Source organism: Eufriesea mexicana, unplaced genomic scaffold, assembly GCF_001483705.2.
Source record: "Eufriesea mexicana isolate 0111107269 unplaced genomic scaffold, ASM148370v2 scaffold2928, whole genome shotgun sequence".
NCBI lineage: Eukaryota > Metazoa > Arthropoda > Insecta > Hymenoptera > Apidae > Eufriesea > Eufriesea mexicana.
In genome coordinates, this window is record NW_016911035.1 from 184871 (window position 1) to 202422 (window position 17552).

General features: G+C 48.4%; 1 protein-coding gene across 1 annotated transcript in view; it reads right to left on the minus strand.

Annotated features, from left to right (window-relative positions):
* Positions 1-17552, minus strand: part of LOC108550781 (myb-like protein X) — an 86182-nt gene that overhangs the window by 45210 nt on the left and 23420 nt on the right. The window contains exon 2 of the mRNA XM_017904640.1: positions 9127-9442. Coding sequence (XP_017760129.1) covers positions 9127-9442 — 316 coding nt within the window. The remainder of the gene's footprint in view (positions 1-9126; positions 9443-17552) is intronic.

Here is a 17552-nt window from a genome sequence, read left to right on the forward strand (position 1 = left end):
AGGTAGAAGTCTGGATTTTTCCTGATGGAGGGAGAGGTTCGAAGGATGTTGGTTAAAATGTCTAATTGAAGGATTCGCGTTTTTATGGAGGATCGTAACGGTCTGTGAATTGGGAATGAGGGTAGGGAATGAACATGGGTTACGCTGGCCCCACGGAAGCGTGCCCGTAACCCAAGTACGGGTTACGCGGGACGGAACGTGTTAAGACGTAGAATTACTTTACTTCGACATTCACGCATCTTTGGTAATTTTAAATTTGACGTATTAGTTAACATCGATCTTTAGGTTCTGATTAAAAGGCGACTGAGGGTGCAACGAGCCTCTCGAGTGCAAAGGGTTAACTTGGGACGTGCAGTCCTAGAATCACAACAGCGGACGCATATATGCGTTTCTGAGATACCTTTATGAGTCCCTCAGCCTTGTCAGTTGTTTTTCGCCGAACGTATATACGAGTTCTTCAACCAAACTGACAGTTTCCAGCGTTTTTGTAACAATTTCCTAACGACGTGTACACCACGTCGTTGGCGATTCTGTGACAAAAGCATTACCACGTGCGTGACACGTCTTTTCAATGCAAGTGGTTAAAACAAGTGTCAGGCTACACACTCGTCGCCGTTACACTTCGACACTTTATTTTTTAATTTTATTTCTAATAAAAGGCATGGAGGCATCCTTGTCCAATACGAATCGTGGAAAGCGAAGCATCCGTCACTGCATCGGAGAAGATTGGAGATCTCGCGCGGCAGCTCGGCTCGGCGTTTCGAGACGAATCTGTGCGGCAGGTGACATAAGTGATGCGAGCTTTCTATTGATTCAACGCGCAGATACCTAATCGCTTTCTACGCGTTTCACGGAGCGTCGATAATTATGCCGCGGCTATCGCTCGTTGCAATTTGTATGGACGACTACGGGAGAAACTACGCATTGTGCCGGGAAATCAATAAATTCCAGTACAAACGGCCGCGGCTCGAAATGCCAGGAAGATTCGGTGGGACGTTAATGCGCGTCCGTACGCTCGATCGTGCCTCGATATTAAGATATAAACGCGCGCTAATCGGCGCATAAATAAAGGCCGCGTCGCGGCGACACGGTCGCTTATGCGCTCGGTGTCGCGATTACGTATCCGCGAGGCACGAGATTCACGAGTCCGGTCACGACGTCGGAGCGGAGTGGTATTTTTAGCGAAACTCCGTAACAAAGTTTAAAATAAAGTTTCCACCGCGGCGACCGGATGATTGTAAATTAGAAGTTTACGGTCTGTCCGGGAGCGAGACGAGGTTAATCGGGCCAAGTTCGGCGCGGACGCGATCCGGCCAAGAAGACGTCGCGCGCTGGGCATTCGCGTTTAATCGAAAATTATCGCCACCGATTGGCTCCGACACTCGCGCGTCCATTGACCACTTGCGCTACGATGTAACCCTTTCGGTACGGAGGAGCTGGTCGCAGTTATGCATTCTAGGAAGTTTTCCAGAAGAGTGAGGTTGCACTGGAAGCCACGAAAACGTGTTTTGCGGTATTCATAGAAATCTCGAGCGTGATTGACGCTAAACTTTTCATTCGGACCGCGACAGTCATCGTCATCATATGACGTTTCGCGGATGCCGCCAATAGGCGACGGTAGGACCCAGAGAACGTTTCATGGCCGCCACCAATGGGTAGCAGTAGTACCGAAAGGGTTGACCCTCTATGGGCCCCTGTAACTTTCAAGTTACATGCTAATGTATGGGTATTTTATTAACCCCTTCGCTACTACGGGCGACTATAGTCGCTCCCCATAAAATGCCACGTATTGTACATACGACAAGCATCTGCAGTTATTGCACATCAACCATCTCACTCTGGACATGCGCGTGAGTATCTTGTTTTGCATTATTTGTTTATTACGGACTTCAATACTCAGCAAACCAAATGCCTCTGACGTTTCGTCGCAGCGGCTCGTTCTGATGGGGTACTGCGACGGAGAGTCTGTCCGTAGCGAAAGGGTTAAATACTGCATTCAACGTCATCGCTTGATCACTCCAGTTCGCGATTTTTCTTTCGATATGTTACGGACCCAATCTGGTGCTCAGTTCGCGTGGCTGGCACGTTGTTGGTTTGTAAGGCCAACTGAGCTAGACGGGCGTGAAGGACCAAATGGTTCGGCTGTCTTCTGCTCAAATGTCCAATGGTTGGACGTTGCCACACGTTCTGAGTTGTAGGTGCCCGACTTGATTTTGTAGCAGATAGTCAATCCACTGGACTGATTGTCCACAAAGTTTGTGTACTGGTTGATGATGGAGACTGTCTGTGCAGACTGCGTGATGTGTACTGAACTCTCTGTGTTTGATACTGCTTGACTGATCGACTGGTAATGAACTGACTGTTGACTGTTACTCTTCTAACTGATTTGTGCGATGCACGATCTTTCGGAGCCCATGGTTTCCAAAGGGAAATCGGTTTTCCCATTGGTGGTTGACAGGACCGAGGGTGGGCCCTCGGTCCGCGAATCAGATGCCTCCGAAGAAGGGAGGAACGTCTTCCGCGACCAGGTCTACTGGTGGAGGAAAGCCTCTCCCTCAAAGGGGGTTGCTCACCCGCACATTCGTGACCCTTCCTGAAGGACCCGTTACTTTATGGCCCCGAAAGTCGCGACATCGCACATGGCCTGGTCCCTTTCTTTGCAGGCCTATTGTCAGCCAAATCCTAAGTGCTGTTGCCTGCTTTCTAACATTAGTGGCTAAAGAATGCCTCGTGTCCGGTGACCCGAGGGAAATAAAGAATTGTTTGAAAATGTAGTGAAGATAAAGAAAGAAAGGACACGATATATTTATAATTATTTTTACAATACCTTTCGTGGATCCATTTTTAAAAATTCTAATTCTTTTTCATTTACCGGCTATTCGATCGTGACAGGTTAGGTCCTCTGTGGCCGCCTATAACCTATTTTCCACAAGATGGCGTGGAAAATTATCTTGTCTATCTATCGCACATTATCTTGGCAATAGTACAAACGTTGTTAATTCGAACTTCCAATATGAATTCGTTATAATAAAATTGTCAAAACTGCTGAATTTATTGGTCGACATTTGTTGATTTTATGTTACATGCAATTCTTACAGTCAAGAAAAATATATATTCGGTCCATAGGGGGTTAACTTTCGGTTGCCGTGTCGCCCTCTACAATTTAACATGCGGTAAGGCGTCACATTGACGTCGCACCGCGTCTGCGAGCTAACTGTTAGCCGACGTGACGGACACGTCACTTTTGTTTTAGCGACAAATGCCTCTCGACGTGGTACACACGTCGCCGGCGGCTTTGGAACAAAAGCATCTCGACGTGCGTGGCACGTCTTTATAGCGCAAGTGGTTAAACAAAAGTGACAATGTATAACATCGTCTTTCAACACTTTGACTGTCACGGTAATCATATATGATCGGCCACGGTTTCTCCTGTAACGCCACGGTGGTCATTGGTGACCGGAGCATTTGAACTACTCACAATTGCAAAATTTGAATGAAAATGTAGATTCGAAGATTAGAAAACGCACACAGTGCTGGGCGTACTCAATGAAACAGTAATTTTAATCAAGAATAGGGAAAATAAAAGATGGAATATAATTTTACTCCGATGACTGAAGAAAGGTTGGACCTTTCACGTCAATATGCAGCGAAGAATGACACGGAACTGATAGCTAACTGACCCGTTACAGCTGTCAATTGTTTTACATTGGTTCCAAACGACAGAGACGCGTTAAGACAAAAGTAACAATGTATAACATTGTCCTTCAACATTTTGTCTGCCACCGTGGTCATTGGTGACCGAAGCGTTTGAACTACTCACAATTGCATAATTTGAATGAAAATGTAGATTCGAAGATTAGAAAACGCATACAGTGCTGGGCGTATTCAGTGAGACAGTAATTTTAATCAAGAATAGGGAAAATAAAAGATGGAATATAATTTTACTCCGATGACTGAAGAAAGGTTGGACCTTTCACGTCAATATGCAGCGAAGAATGACACGGAACTGATAGCTAACTGACCCGTTACAGCTGTCAACTGTTTTACATCGGTTCCAAACGTTGGAAACGCTTTGGGACAGAAGTGACAATGTATAACGTTGTCTTTCAACACTTTGCCACGGTGATCATATATGATCAACCACGATTTCTCCTGTAACGCCACGGTGGTTATTGATGACAGGAGCGTTTGAACTACTCACAATTGCATAATTTGAATGAAAATGTAGATTCGAAGATTAGAAAATGCACACAGTGCTGGGCGTACTCAATGAAACAGTAATTTTAATCAAGAATAGGGAAAATAAAAGATGGAATATAATTTTACTCCGATGACTGAAGAAAGGTTGGACCTTTCACGTCAATATGCAGCGAAGAATGACACGAAACTGACCACTAAGTGACGCCCTACAGCTGTCAACTGTTTCACATCGGTTCCAAACGTTGTAAACGCTTCGGGACAGAAGTGACAACGTATAACGTTGTCTTTCAACGCGAAGGATTTACCCTGATAAGCACAATCGACGATAGGTGTGTGTCAATCGATGCCATTACTCGATACTCGGACTGGAAGCATAGGATGTCTGCCCTAATCGTCCTATCTGCCGAGAGGGTTCTGATTGCCGTGAATCGGCCTGTTTTCTGCCGAGACGTTAGAGCAACGCAGTTTCATGGTTCGCAACGAAGCAGGGAACCGGCGAACACGCTTCCTCGAATAAACGATTGCGGCGTTCTCTCGTTAAGGGATCGAGGGCCTCTTGTTCCTCGAAGCTGGAGTGCTCGCAATTTCGCGAACCGTACAACCCTCGATTTATCTCCTCGCGGATGAGAGGCCGCCTTCTCTCTCGCAGACGTCCAACGACCGACATTCGTACGTCATTCGCGCGGCGGTTTAACCACTTGCGATATAAAGACGTGCCACGCACGTCGAGATGCTTTTGTTCCAAAGCCGCCAGCGACGTGTGTACCACGTCGATAGGCATTTGTCGCGGAAACAAAAACCACGTGTCCCTCACGTTAGCTAACAGTTAGCTCATAGACGCGGTGCGACCTCGATGTAACGCCTTATCGTATGTTATATCGTAGATCGCGACACGGCAACCGAAAGTTAACCCTTTGCACTCGACGATCTTTTCGTTACAGAAACATAGTAATTCGAAGACTTTCTGTCATAAAGTCGACGATATTTTCAAAACGGTAAACAAGAAGTGCAAATTAATTGTAAGACGTAGAATTATTTTACCTCGATATTCCACGCGTCGTTGGCCAATTTTAAATTCGAGATATTAATTAACGATTTTTAGAATTTGATTAACCCTTAGAGTGCTGAATACTCGCGGTCTATGTGGTCCGTACGGACGGCGCGCGGCCAGCGCTGACGATCGCTGTGGACGGAATACTTTTTCGCTAGACTGAACTCTGTTGATGAACTATTCTAAGCGCAAATCGTAATAAGTTATAGTAATTCTTTCGCACGAGATTAAATGATTCAAGAGCGTTATTTTTTAGTATTAATTCCTTATTATTAACATTGAAATTTAAAATAAACTAAAATTTGTGTAATAAAATAGAAAACAATAAACTAGAAGCCTAAATTTAATAAATATAACGGAAGTCAATAATTCAATTGTGTGTGGAAAATTTCAAAACAATTATCGGAAATTCCCGGCGATTTTTATGACCCTAATATTGCCCAACCGCTACCTAAGGAAGGCAAATTGCTAACGAGTGCCTCTGTATTAATTTTACGCGAAAATAACTGCATATTGATTGAAAAAATCGACAAACGCATATATGCGCCCTTAGTCCAGGCCGATGACAGAGAAAACACATAAATGCGGCCTTAGGCTACACGGGGATGACTTTCGCCAAACGCAAATATGCGTCCATAGAGCTTTAAGGGTTAAATGGCAACTGAGAGTCACCTCTCGATTGCAAAGTGTTAAATCGTAGCGCAAGTGGTTAAAGCGTCTCCGACGTTTGGAACCGATGTAAAACAGTTGTCAGCTGTAACGGTCACGCGTTTATTCTTTCTTGATCCTCAACTGTCAGTTCCGTGTCATTCTTCGTTGCATACGGACGTGAAGGGTCCCACCTTTCTTCAGTCATCGGACTAACATCGGACTAACACCCTTTACGTCCGAATACAGCGAAGAATGACGCGGAACTGGCTGCCTAGCTTCAAGAAAGACCAAAAGCCTGGCCCGCTACAGCTCTCAGTTGTTTCAGCCATCGGTTTCAGAACGTCGAGACGCTTCAGGACAAAAAGACTAGTGTAGTATCGCAGAATTCCCACCTCGTGTGTAGGTGACTTTGGTTTGGAAAGTCGCCGAGGGTTCGAGGGCCAGGTCGGTCGGAAAAACCCCGACGATGCGTCAGGCCCTTGGCATGACCATATTTGGTCATGTTGGGGGAGGCTTTTCGGGAATGTATATAAGAAGGCGAAAATGGTTAGCGAAGGATTCTTGAGAGACAGTTAACCGTTTTAGTGCCAAGCGGCGCGATCGCGCTTCTTCTATTTTGTGCCCAAAAGTGCGCTCGGTTGGTGAACGCGGAATATGAGAAGCGCTATCGCGCCGCTCGGCATTTTTGGACACGGAATATGACAAGCGCTATCGCGCCGCTTGGCAAATATCGATTGGGAAACAATAATGACCCGTGGCACTCAAACGGTTAAGCTGGGTCAGTGAGTTGTAATCGTGTTGTTAGTTATATTTGTGTTGTTAATTATAGTTGTAAGAGTTTAGTTGATATATATATATATATTCGTAGTTTTCACCGTCACCGCACATTGTATTATTATTTTATCATCAATAAATAGTTTTATATTATTTAACAACCACCTTGTCTTTGCACTAGGTTATTAGTTTATTAGTTTAAATAAATCTGTTTCGTTATTAACCCCTTTCGCGATAGTTAGCTCGACAAAATCCGGGCCCAAACGGTAGACGTCATCTGCTTTGTTACAAAGATTATAAGAATCGTGACCAACTCTCGTGGCGTATTTTAGTAGGAATTAAAACTCAATCATGATCGTAACTGGCAAAACATCATCCCAACGTGATGTTTACGTTTGGCCTGATTTTCCGTTCACGAGTCTGACTCGTGATATTCATGTTTGGACCAAAACCTTCATTACTAGTCAGACTAGTTAAAGTACGAGAAGGGGTTAAAAAGGAGGAGTCGTTTATTAGACGCGCAGATGTCTGTCAGCACCGGATTAACCCTTTGAACTCGAGGATTTCTTCGTTGCGAAGATGCAATTCGAAGCTCTTAGATTTTTATAAGTCACTGATACTCTTTATGCTAAAATTAAGAGCAGAAAATCGTGAATTTGCGTGGGAAACAAGCGAATAGAATAATTTTACTTCGATGTTCTTAATATAATTATCGTCGTTCATTATTTAACCCTTTGTACTCGACGATTTGTTGGCCAAAGAAGGATAGGAGTTGAAAGATTTTCTGTTACAAAGCAGACGATATTTTTCTGAGCAGGAATAAGAGATCGTATGATAATTAACACTAGGAATTATTTGATTTCGACACCTCGCACACCGTTACATTATCTGCAATTTTACATATTTTTGAATATCGAGCTTCGAAATTTTATCAAATGGTGACTGAGAGTCACCTCTCGAGTGCAAAGGGTTAATCTAGCATTAATACTATAAATGTTATAAATATGTTGTATTTTATAATAGTATACAGTTTCCAAACTATATATTTAGAAAAATGTTCCGTTCACGAGTCTGACTCGTGATATTCGTGTTTGGGCCGACTTTCCGTTCACGTGTCTGACTCGTGATGTTCGAGTTTGACCCAAAACCATCATCACGAGTCAGACTCGTCATTACACGGGAAATGGTTAAGGAGAAACGGCGCGACAGCCAGTGAATTTCGGTGGAACCGCGAATAAAAGGACCGAGGGGAGAAGTTTGGGAAACGTGTCCCTTGGCGGGGAATTATTTTCTCGGTTTAATCTCCGCCGGCGATCTGGCTGTATGCTAATTCCCAACGTAGGCGTTACTCTCGCCACGGCTGCACTGACACGAGATTATATCGGCGCGTTTACAATAGAGGCACGACCGTCAGGGAAGCTAAAGTATGCCCGCTCGCCGAACATCCCGTATTCAAACGTATTCCGGAATGTATTATAAGAGAAAGGGACCAGATCCGATTGTGGCCGATTTTTCCGGCCGAGCGGATTGATTTTCATTCGCGGCACCTAACGAAACTGACCTATCGCGACTTATCGGCGATCGATCAGCGATCGAATAGTCGAGCAGGCTAACGAATAGACGTCGAAACGGAAGGTAGCCGCGTTTAATCCTCGACGGGGGTTGCTGGAAAGCGCGCGCGGGTACGATGATCGAGCGAGAGGTCGGTAGACGGCGTGTCGAAAGCGCGGAAAATCGATTCGAGCGGCTCGATACGAATTAACGCGGAATAAAGGGCAGAGGTGTCGGCTCGGGCACAGAAACCGCGTGGGACAAGCGAGAGAGTTCGTACGCTTGGAATTGCCGCAACCGTGTCGACTACGGCGCAATAGTCGTAATTAATTTGCATATTAATAGGTCGCCCGGTGTCCCCTTCGCCGCGTTACGCGAGCGAGTGTCGAAGCGTTGAGGATCGAGGAGGAAGACGTCGTCGCGCGATCGCGATGATGTCAGGGATCGGAACGGAAGAGGGGAAAAATCGACTGGGTTTATTTGGCGCGGTATTTTTGCTATTAATTTCTAGCCCGGTCGCGGTTAACGAACTACTCGTCCGCTTTTTGCCCGTTATTTACGTTGGAGGAATAATTGGCAGCGAGGCTGAGGCATCGCGTTGACGAGATACAGCCACGAGGGACCACCATCGTCGATTTAATAGCGATTAATAACGATACGGCTGCCGGAGAAAGAGGGAAGACAGGTGCTGTTTCGAGGGCACCCTGCGAATATTTGCATAAATCGACAGGATGGAATTTCGATTACGGTGCGCTTGTCCAGGCAAGGTTTTTCTCTACGCGATCGGAATTCCGCGTGCAATTTTTTCCCGCTCTCTCTCTCTCTCTCTCTCTTTCTTCCCTCTACCTTTTCTTGCCGTGCCATCGCAAAGTATGGTGCATAGATCGAAGTCAACTTACTCTTCCCGTTCTTATTGTACTGCTGCATGTTGCTTCTGGTTTCTTTGACGCCCTCTCGAGTGCCCAGAGACTGCCACTTGTGAACGCTGTGCGCCGACATCGGGGGATAGTCGTTTTTCGATTGATACCCGTTGTACTGTGCCCCAGACCCACCCTCGTACGCCCTCGGGTCCCGGTAATCGTAATTCTGCGTAACCGCAGGCCTGGGCGTGGTGCTGGTGGTAGTGGTGGTGGTGGTGGTGGTCGTGGTGCTCGTGGTCGTCGACGAGCTGGTCGTGGCCGGGGTCTCGTCTTCGTCCCCGTCCTCGGCGTAGTTCTGAACGAAGAAAGAAATCTCGATGAATTTTAGCCGAAAGATTCCGCGCGAAATACTATCTAACGAGATTGGCTCGCGCGATAGAGCTCGTGCTCGCGGCGGAAAAAATGGAGAAAAGAGCAAAAAGGATTAATCGTCCCCGCGATCTCTCTCCCCCTTTTGCCATCTTTTTCCATCTTTTTCGATCGTGGGTGGGCCAACGCTCCCCCGTGGCTAGTCGCGAGATTTTCTGCCCGAGATAAGGTTAATAAACGAATTTGCATCTCATCGCGACGCGCCATCCTCGCCGGGCCAGCCCCGCGCGTCCGGAAGGAGCACCAAGACCCACTTAATCGCGGCCCGCAACATCTGGATCTTTTGATCTCGAGCCGCGCTATGGAAACAAACCTCGCGAACGCGCGCATACCACGTATACGCGTCGCGTATAGCATAACGCGCGCTGCACACCGCGCCAATTTCTCCGCGCGGACGCTTCTCGCGCGGCTGGCAGCCGCGAGCGAGCGAGCGAGTCCTGCACGTCGATGAACACTCGAAACTCGCGGCGGTCGGCCGCTTCTTTTTCGCGTGCCTTTCGTTTTATGCTTTTTTGGGCCCCGCCGCTCGTCCAGTCCTCGCGACGATCGCGACGCGAGAAAAACAGGCCACGCGTCGATACGCCAGAGACCATCGGGGAAACCTTCTTTGCCCGCTGCTTCGAGCAGCGTGTCGTTTGCGAATTTTTCGCGCGAGAACCTCGAACGCAGCGGATCGCTGTTACCACCGACACACAGACGGCTTTAAATCTCTGCTACGCACCGAGGGAACGGAGTAATTGAATAGAAAGGACTGGAAGGCAAAGAAACGACCGTCTGTTTTCACTTATCCCTTGGCTCGCGGCTTCGATCTGATAGCGGCGCCCAGAGCCGCGGGGGTAAAACTTGAAATAATTTATCAGCGAGCGGACAAAAGGCGGCTGGAATTAACTTGTCCGGCGCCCAACGCGCTCTCACAATGCGTCCAATTACTCGAAAACCGATGTATCGTTCGTTATGCAACGACGACGCGCTTATCGTCGCGTTCCCGTGCCCGGTCTTGCCCCCCTCGCGCGTAATTCACCTTAAAGAACGTTTTCACGGCGCCGGGGGAAAAAGATTGATTTCCTCGAGGAGACGGTTTCGAAAGGTCGGTGAATAACGACGTTGTTATCGCAATTATAGATGCGGCTTCTGTCCGGTCGCGTCGCGACATTTATTCGCGCACGTTCCCTTCCATGCTCGTGCATTTAACATCAGCGGACGTTCCTTCGGCGCAGGAATTCATTCGCGTCGGGGAAAAAACCTTTGCCTCTTTGATCGAGCCAACGATATTTCGTTGGAAAGTATTTCAAAGCTCCCTCTCCTCCTCGTATGGACGAGATGAAATATAGAGGTATCGCGGCACGAGGTTCATCCGCGAGGGAATCCTCCATTCTCTTTGATCTCGGATCGCAGAAAGCGGATTAGGTCGCCGATAAATTCGAACGATGCGTGCTGCACTATCGTTAACTATCCCGAAGGGAATCAGGGTCACGGAGAGAGAGAGAAGCGAGGTCAGCTTTCGGCCGAATTTAACACTAGATTTACGAAACCCGTCAATTTGACGGATGGGTTGCTCCAACTGTACGATGGTAACGGATTTGGTTAAGTTATATTAAGACTTTAAATATTGCAATTGTTTTTAACCCTTTTAGTGCCGGGCGAAAAAGACGTGCCAATGCGAAGATAACCGGCCAAATTTCACGATATTACTAGGGTTTGCAAAAAGGCTCATAAAAACCAAACAAATAACAATATTTACGTAATTCAAAAAGCAGCGTATTACGGACGAAATAGAGAATAAAACGACACTAATTTTTCTATATTCATTGAAAATTATATAAATAACAAAGGTACAAATGATCACAAAGAAAATAAAAATTCAGATCTCTCTTACAAAACGTATTTGCACATACGAAAAATCATCTTTTCATCATAACTTTATATAGACCATTTATTAGAAAGTATATACTTTGCATTTCCAATATATTTTGTAACAAAATAAATAATATTGCGTAACAAAAATAAAGAATAACGCCGCCCGTGTTGAATTTCTACCGTATAAGCAGTCTCGGCATCAACCGGCATAGAATATAAGGAAAAGTTAAATCCAAAAACTATTTCATTTAATTCCCTCCTAATGAAATTGGACCATTTATAACGTATTATAAATTTATTTTGAGACAGACTTCTCTCGCAATGCGAATAATAAAGCGCTACAAAGTGCGGGCCGATATTTCGGCGCTGGCACTAAAAGGGTTAAATTAAACTAATCGTTAAAAAAGAATAAACACGTGGTTTCCTTAACCCCTTCCCGTACTTTAACGAGTCTGACTCGTGATGAAGATTTTGGCCCAAAGACAAATATCACGAGCCAGACTCGTGAACAGAATATCGGCCCAAACGTAAATTAATGAAATATAGTTTTGAGACTGTCATCTATTATAAAATATAATATATTTATATTTATTAAAGGAAAATGGATTAAAGTTTACTTCCACAGCAGCAGGAGCGTGTAAAACTGCCTACATCACGCGTATTTACATTTTGGCTCGTATTGCGACTGTTTTCGAGCATAAGTCTGGTATATTTACCACGCGTTCACGCCTACCGTTTGGGCCCGAATTTCGTCGAGCTAAATGGCACGAGAAGGGGTTAACCTGTAAATTTGACAGGTGTCCGTAGAAGCAGGTATACAGATAGAGTCCGTAAACCTAGCGTTAAAAACCATCTTCCCCCGTAATGGCCGCCATCTAGGTCTCCGTCGTCACCCTAACCTCGACGTCCTCGAGTTCTCCATAGAACGAATTTTCCTCGAGACGATTCTGCTCGATAGTTTACGAATCGATCCTCTTCCACGGCGTTCACGTATGGCTACTCTGCGCGACGAACTTTGTTATGTACACGGATGAGTAAATACGGGGCATTATCGAGCCGGGCCGTGATTAGATACCAGTCGCTGTTGGAGAATAATTAAATCGAATGGCAAACGGACACGATAAACCGTGGTAAAAAGGAGAATCAATTTCGGAGAATCGAACGATGCGTTTCACGATGAACGAGTATCGGGGGTCACTGAGCGACGGGGCCCGATCTTGCAGCGACGATGGTCGCGAGCCGTGGCTGGTGAAAATTTACGATAAAAATTCCGGGGTCGTCGACACGCTGTTATCGCGTACGAACAGAGTGCTTGGCTATCCTCGTGAATTTTAGCCACCGCTCGTCGAGCAGTCGTGGACGCGTTCGTAACGCCGATAACGGGGCCCGGTCATCGCGCGCCGTCGTCGTAAATCCCAAGGAATCGCGCGCGCGTTTTTCAAATCCGATGATCGACACGCGTCGTGAACGTTTTTGAAAAAAGATTCGATCGCGACAGAGAGTTTCCCAGAATTTATCGACATTTATTGACATTTATTGACAGCCGGTTGGTGAAATTCCAACGCCTGATTTACGTTGGCTGGTACGGCGACCGGGGAACATTTACGACGGGCAAACGGCCGATTTAATGGAAAATTCTTTCGCGCCGATTGAAACGGTGCAGAGATCACGAAGAGAGATCAAGCTCGTTTATATGCACGCCGGCCGGGTGCAGAAACGAGCACAGTCGTTAAGTGCATTATCGTGCATTGTCTTCGCGCCGCTATAAAATATTAGACGCGCGTATCCCTTGTAAAAAGATCGCGGGGACTCGGCACGACTTTCGGAAAAACTCTGCCAACGATTACGTACGTCTCTCTCTCGAGAGAGCCAGATCGGATCTGCTGCCGTGTACGCGGGCCATTTGTTCGCGTTTGACAGCCGGTACAGGGTGCGAACGCGAAACTCCGCGGTTATTAGCACCGGCGCTACGAGTTGCTCGCTGGACCAAGGGTCCGCTGCGAGCTTCGCCTCGAGAACACGCGTAAGCGTCCCGCCTGGAATTTACACTGGCATAAAGCGAATTTATCCCGCGAACATCGGCCAGAGACCTAAGTCGGCAGTAAAGTGTCCGGTTTCGGGCAACCCTAACAACCGAATTTGTATCGAGGGGGGCTCGGTAAACCCGGTTACAAATTGGTCCGAAGCAGAGGGGTCTCTGAAGGTGTTAAAAATCTTCGGGCCGGGAGTTCCCGGCATCGGGACGGAAATTTTAAGCACCCTTAAACGTAGCTTACTCGCCGGGGCACCGCGCTCTGGCCACCAGGTATACCTCCTGTTATTAAATACCGGCCCCCTCTCGTCCTTCCATCCCGGCTGGACCACCCAACGTAATCCTAGTCCGGTGGTCCGCTTAGAGCTAAGCTGGTCGTTTCGCGGAAATCCGGGTCACGCGTGCGTTTTCGCGTCTCGAGTGCCAGACTTTCCGCAAAATCGAACAGGAAGTACGCCTCTGTCAGTCCATCCGCGGTCATTCTAATTCTGACCGGAGCCAGCTTCTGCCAAATCGTCGTCTTTTACCGTTCACGCATTTCGGTACACTTGATTTTGAACCGGCTGTTGGCAGAGCTGTGCGATTTATATTGGACCGCGACGTCAGAGAACGATCGAAATTGGAAGTGGATGAAGGACGGCGGAGCGATCGCCGATGGAGGCTCTCGGCGGTTTCTGCGTCCGCCATCGCGGTGGCAGCCGAGGGAGATAATATTCGCGGGTGGATTTCGCTGGTAACGAAGCGCCAAGCCTTACCCGCGTCTGCTTTCCGTCGGTATTTTTAACTATGCGAGATACCGTCGCGAAGATAGATAGTCGGAGCGAGAGAGACAGAGAGGAAGAAGGAGGAAGAAAGAGAGAGGAGAGGAAAAATGCAGAAGGTACGAAAGCGGTGGATGAGAAAGCACGGGGGACTCGGTGTGTGATCCCCATACAAATGGCAGGTTCATCGTTCCGAGAAAGGGATCGCCTGGCTGCCAGGCTGTCTGCCACCGCGAGTCGCTGGCATTGAACATGGGAGACCATAAACCGACCGGCGATCGTCATTGATAATGCGTTGCTGTAACTTCTAGGAACGTATTCGCGCCCACGGGGCTGCTAATCGATATGAACGACGATCGGCAGAGACACCGTGGGCACCTTAATCGTCGGACGATATTGGCAGCCGGTGGATCGCGATCCGTGCGAGCGCGTTAACGAGCCACGGGAACGGGCGTTAACCGATCAATGAAGCAAGGAGAGAGAGCCATATTTCGTATCGTTTCGGATCTTTTCGCTAGCCGAGTACACCAAGGCCTCTGGTAATCGCGCGTACCACTCTGCAGGCCTATACGCTGTCATGCCTTATTGGACGACGATGTTATCGCGGCCTGTTAACGATAATTGATTCGTAGTAAGCAACAAAAGACGGGACGACCGATCGTTCCACGTCCCATGCGTCACGCGTTTAATTGTCCGTCATAGTCGAATCATTAGCAGAAGCTTTTTTTCGTCTTAGCCGCGACGAGGATCGTTATCTCGGTTAAATCGGTATTCACCGCAGCCTCGGCTAGAAACCGTCTTATCGTCGCCGGGCCGAGTGATTTATCGATGTTCTCGCTGCTCGTAACGAACCGTCCTTTCCATACGATCGGAACATCGTTCGCTCGTGACACGTTCTTTACACAAGCGCACGCGCGACGGCTTACAAATCCTTTGACAAATATTTGCGCCCGCTTACGTACCCGCTGCTGCTATTTCGCGCGGGCATTAATTACGATAACAGCCGGTGGTGAATCGGAACGGAAACGTCCACTCAAGCCCGAGCTAAGCATCGTTTCGCGGTCTTTCGAGAGAAACACCGGTGTATTCATCAACGAAAATAAAGTTCTTTCCAACGTGGTAAAAATTGGCCGGCTTCCAAGCCGCATGGAATCGCCAGAGAGCGATATCGACCAGCTGCATCTCGAAATCGAATTTCGAACGACATACACAACGCGTCTATTCGCGGTTTCGCTTGGCAAACATCGCGGAGCATTTCGTCCAACGTCCCTTCGTTTCCTCCTTTATCAGCTCTCGATGATCGATCGACGGAAATGGCCCTCTTTCCGCACCGACTAGCCATTTTTCGTCGTCCACCGGCCCCCGCGTAGACGCTCCGTTACGATCTAGTCGACAGCCGTGGTACGATCGATCGATCTCTCGATCGCGAGGATGAACGTTGCGGGATCGGATCCACGCGGAGGGAGAAAAATGCGCGACGCGACGCGACGCAACGCAACGCGCCTGCGCGGCGCGTTCCTCCCCGCGTGGAATCCCATATTCGAGATGCGTAGACGTGGGGAACGGAAACGATCGATTTGAATATCTGTGGAAAAAGGAACGGTATATTGGACGAGTGGCGCGATTTCTTTGCACGCCACGGTTGGCTCGCTTATCACGGTCGACACGATTTTTCGACCGGCCGACCAATGACGCGACATTTTGCACGCTCGTCCGGCCGACACGTTCCGCGCGTGAACCGTGAAATTAGTAGGACGCGTCGAATGCATAATAGCGACGCATCGGTTTCGTCGCGTGAAACTCGATTCTTCGGCGTACGTGGCCGCTCACCGGATGTGCTTGTCAAACAGCTTTTTTCCATCAGCCGCTTCCTACCCATGCCCGGGACATATTTTTTCTTTCATTCTGCGTGCCGCGGCACCACGGCACGCGGAATTTTAATTGCAAAAGGTGAATCAGAAAGGACGGTTTACAGCTCCCCACGGCAATCGGTCGATCCGCGCGCGTTAGTCACAGGCTCGCGAGCGCGCGATTCATAGATAATTTATGATCGATGCTCCCCGTCCCCCTTTCTCTTTTCTCCCCTTCGTCCTTTCTTCTCTTTTCGCGGGTGGTCCGCGCGGCCAGGCCGCGATCCGCCTCGCGAGTACGTGACCGGCCCGTGCCGAGCCACTTTCGATGATTCATACCGCCATCCGCGTCTTCGACGCCTCACTGTCTCCTATATAAAGCTTTCCACCGATTAATCGCCGGAATTAAATTAGCGTCGCTCCGAGCGCCATCTGGAACCCATGCAACCTATTACCACGCGCTCCGCGCTCGCTTTCGTTCGTTAGCTCGCCATTTCCCCATAGAAATTGCCTTCTCCATCGAAATAAACCCATCCCCTTTCGCTTCTTTCGCGTCTCCAGCCATATCGAGTACAACTGCGCGGAAATATTATCCGAGAATGATTTCCCGCGAAGATTCCGTTGGACGTGCCCACTGTGCATACCGGAAGGGGTAGCGACGGTCCCGAATTCCACGCCGACCCACGGATTCTCGCGTTCCGTTCCGTTCCGTTCCATTCCGCGTCCCTCTTGGACGCTTCTGACCCGAGTATCGCGATCCCGGCGATTAACGCGGATAATGGGAGCAATGAAAGCGGAAAACCGGCGAGGCCGAGAGTTCAAGCGTCCGCGTCGGAGAGTGTATCGAACGAGCGAATCGAGTAGCGTGCCCTTTGACACCGTTCATTCGCGCTAACCAATGAGATCATCCAGAAGTTCTCCGACGCACAGCCGCAGCCGGTTAATAGGGAGAAGGTGCAACGCCTGGATGACATCATCTCGTATTCACGCCTTGCAGAACGGGGAACACAGTCGTCGACACTCCTTAGAAAGTCTTCGAGACAAATAAATGCCTGGAAATTTATTTATCCGTGCTTCTCTGACAGCCACTGCGATAAATCTATCGCGGGACCGCGACGGGTATCGGAGAATAGATCTCGGGGAGGACAATGGCCGTGCTCCACGCGGCGAATTACCGGACTGAGGAACAGTCCGCGACGAGATCGCGTGGAAAATCCGGGATCGTTGGGACGAGATCGTTAGCCGAAACGGAAATAAAAGCTACGGGTCGACGTGACGGGATTGGAGCGGGTGTAACGATCCGAAGCCGCGAGCCGATCGAGCTAGATCGCCGTCGTGCCAATGGCGACTACTGAACCGTGCAGTATTTCAATGACGCGTCCACGCACGCCACGTAACGCGCGGGCACGAGTCACCGATACCGAGGACCCATCGACAATTCGCCTTGTCCGTGTTTAATTAACCGAACGCGTTCGCATTCCGGGGCGTGGACGCGATCCGCGTCCATTTTGTACCGCGTAAGGCCCCGGCGAGTCC